Source organism: Oryzias melastigma, linkage group LG5 (assembly GCF_002922805.2).
Source record: "Oryzias melastigma strain HK-1 linkage group LG5, ASM292280v2, whole genome shotgun sequence".
Taxonomy (NCBI): domain Eukaryota; kingdom Metazoa; phylum Chordata; class Actinopteri; order Beloniformes; family Adrianichthyidae; genus Oryzias; species Oryzias melastigma.
Genome location: NC_050516.1, coordinates 5,909,104 through 5,912,708, shown reverse-complemented (window position 1 = coordinate 5,912,708; position 3,605 = coordinate 5,909,104). Strand labels below are relative to the sequence as shown.

Here is a 3,605-nt window from a genome sequence, read left to right as displayed (position 1 = left end):
TTTGAAATTATTATGGGATGGCTCCAGTACCTATGGCTTGGCGGCCATTTTCTTTCTAAATCTGATATTTTGAGAATTTTGAATGCCTGAAACGAACATTTTGTTTGTCCAATTCTCACGAAATTTGATTCACATACTGCTAGCTGAAGTCTACAATGACCCCTAAAGTTTAGTTGACCTTTGACCTTGGGAAGTGGCCGCCATCTTGAATTTACAAAAAAACAAGCTTTAGTACCAGCTTCATACAAAAATAACTCCTGGGGATTTTTATCAATGGTTTTCCTAACGCTTTGAGCATAATTAGGAAGGCACTGGCGAAAGAAATATGGTATTGGAAGCTGTAGATTTTGAACGGTGTGCGCGTGGCGAGCTCGCAAATGTGGTGTAGTCTTAATACACGCACATATTCCAATGCATTGCTATGAAAATTTAATATGTAGATCCCAGGCTGATGCTTTACCAGGTATTATAACATAGAATATGAACACATAAGAAATGTTGGCGTGGTTAGCAAATAACCTCAGTTGCTAAGGACATCCAAAATTTACTTTTGCCGATTTTCGCGAAACGAACGTCAATCTGTTCAGTGACCCCGGGCAAACAAAACATAAAATGGTTGCTATGGAGATAAAAACCAACAGAAAAGCCGTAATTTTTTAATCAATTGCTTTGCAAGTGAGCTTGTGCCAAAGGTGGGTGGAGATGGTGTGTAGGGGGGGCAGAGAAGACGGCAATGCTGCGTATGGGCGGGCAGCGAGGGAGAGGGCGGTTAGCGACAGCGGGCCATCCAATGCCGCTCGCGACTCTAATTTTGAATTATTTTCTGACGTAGCTCCTCTTTGCTGTTGCTCATAACCGTGTCTGATCCTGCAAGATAATAAAGATAAACAAGGATCAAAATCATTTGTAACATTCAAAAAATATTCCTATTTAAACCATTCACATTTTTACAAAAACCCCTTAAAATACCCTGAAAAACAACAAATACAACAATTACAATTACAACAATTACATTTAGCCTTGGGTCCAGTTAAATGTAGCCAGCATGAATTTGCACCAGTTTCTGTGCTGATTGTACTTAAAACACGTGCTAATAACATCAAGCAAAATTAAAATAAAATTAAAATAATCATTAAAATTATATATATATAAAATTAAATAATTAAATAATATCAATATTAAATAATTAAATAATGTTTTTAATTAATTAATTAATAATTAATTAATAATAATTTAAATAATATCTGTTCAAATGAAAGGTCGATATTTTCTATAGAATTTAAATATTATTCAAATTTCCATTTAAATTTGTGAACAATCAAAGACAGGAAATGAAAATACAGTTCAGCAGGACATTCATTAAATAAACATGGTGTATTTTTTCTGTTGAAGTTGGTAAGATTGCTTTTTATTAATTACGTAAAATTGTGTTAAACAGCATTTAGCTGTCAGTTTTGTCGTTCTAAACCCGCAAACCAGAAGTCACTATTCACATTTTAGGCCCTGACGTCACCATGAAAAGGGTCTATTGAATCTACTCCATTTATAAGTGCCTTCACATCTGAGGTTGAGAATCTGCTGTAATGCTTAAAAAGTTGCGGTTACTCAAAGAACATTTGTCCGTTTTGACAAAGTCAGCTGCGGTTTAAACATGGGTAATTTTTGAATATCTGATACCAGGAGATGCAGCAAATACACACGAAATATATTTTCTGCTCTTGTGACTCTGCTGTCAGCAGCGCGGTTAAGCTAGTTTCATATTCAACATTCGTCACACATTCAGTAATGAACTGCAATATTTCTCATTCACCTTTGCTAAAAAACACCAAAAATATTTTTCCTGAGAGATGATAAAACAATCAACATTTCACATTACTTTCAGCAGCAGCTCGGGCAAAGTGCTCCGGCTCCGCTCACATTGCAGCGGGGTTTGCGGTGGTCTGCTCGTTACGTGGATCGTGAAAAATGAAAACGAGTCATGTGAAACATTGATTGTTTTATCATCTGTCAGTAAAACATTTTTGGTGTTTTTTTTTTTTTTTTTTTAGCAAAGGCGTTTGAGAAATATCTCCGTTCACCCCTGAATATGTGACGAATGTCGAATATGAAACTAGCTTAACCGCGCTGTTGTCAGGTCTCTGCAGTACCCGGCGTCTCTTCTTCTCTGGTGTTCTGGAGTAACCCGACCATAATGTTGGATATGGATTTTCCTCCGTGTTTACTTTATCCACAGAATGAAAGATTTAAAATGTTCAGCCACATCCTTCTGACTTCATCCTCGCCCGGTAGACGGTAAAATCTGTACCGAGGAGGGCAGCTGCACTCCCTCTTTGTCAGCAGCCCATGTCCCACAAAACGCTCCACAAATTTAATTTAGTTTGGTAGTTAGTACAACCACGAGCTGCAAAACACGCACAAACTGCGCAAAGACATTTTTGAAAACTTTGAGGGATTAAGTAAAACACGCTTTTAAAGTTTGTATGCACCGCTAAAGCTAACAAAACCGCCAACTTTCAGTGTAAACAAATAGAGCCGTGTAACGTCCGGTTGCTATACCAGAAGTTGCACCCATAATCCCTTTTACATGAGAGGCCCCAGGAATAAGGTGGATAGGAAATACTTTTAAAAACCTTCGTAAATGTGAGCCAATATTTTTTTAATCAAACCTGAGAGCAAATGCAGAACAGAAACATCTGTATGACCCCGTGACCTATGACCTCCGTTTCAATCAACAGTTCCCACCCAGGAGGACATGTCCAGCCTCACCCCCGACTCCTCTCCAGAGTGAGTACTGCACCACATTTCACATGCATTAAAGCTACTTTCACATCAACGTGTGTCGGGCATTCAATAACACACTGAGTGTGCAATGAATGGGAGTGTTGCCCATTGCATTTACACTGGACAAGCAGCGAGAGACTTCTCCTTTTCTTTTTCTTCCTTTTTTCCTATACATGTCTGACACCTACAAGTAAGAGTCTTGGTGTGAAATGTCAAAGTGGTTTAAATGTGATAAATCTTGGTCAAGACTTTTTCTTTCAAAGCTCTATTCTGATACATAAAAGACTTAGGCCCAATCCGAATTCTACCCTTCTCCCTCTCCCTTAGCCCCGCCCCCTTCGTTTATCCCTCCGTACTTGCTCCAAACGGAGGATGATGAAAAAAATAGTGTCTAATATTTCAGACGTGACTTCCGTTCAATGACGTCATTAACATCGCCGGTCCGCTAGCGTTAGCACGGCGCTTCCAGTGGTTGAATATCCATAACAACAGCGTTTTTATAACTTTAAAAAGGTCGTGCTTGTCAGGAATTAGGGAGAACACTTGAGGGTACCCCAGGATGCAATGACTCAGGACCAGAGGGAATTCAATGAAAGAGTGTTATTACGATGATCCTGCAATACGGCTCTCTCTCCAGCTCGGAGGAATGGCGCTAGCGAGCACTGCTGGATGAAAAGCAGAGTTAGAGTTCAGGCTCCGAAGAAGTAGAGGTGACGGTGAGGTAAACAACTCACGCCTGGCGACTCCGGGGGAGCGTGGAGGTGAAGCCGGAGAGAAGTGGCACAAGCACGTGACGCTCCTCGCTGGTGGAGAGAGAATGGCAG

The 3,605-nt window shown here is 39.9% G+C and overlaps 1 protein-coding gene across 2 annotated transcripts in view; it reads left to right on the top strand.

The window, feature by feature from the left end:
* The window catches only part of LOC112145575 (serine/threonine-protein kinase BRSK2), a gene marked incomplete at its 3' end in the record, with an annotated part of 302,845 nt that extends 300,061 nt beyond the window's left edge, over nucleotides 1–2,784 (top strand). For both annotated transcript variants that reach the window (XM_036211820.1, XM_024270896.2), the window contains 1 exon segment: nucleotides 2,736–2,784. In XM_036211820.1, coding sequence (XP_036067713.1) covers nucleotides 2,736–2,784 — 49 coding nt within the window.
* Nucleotides 2,785–3,605: the final 821 nt, after the last annotated feature.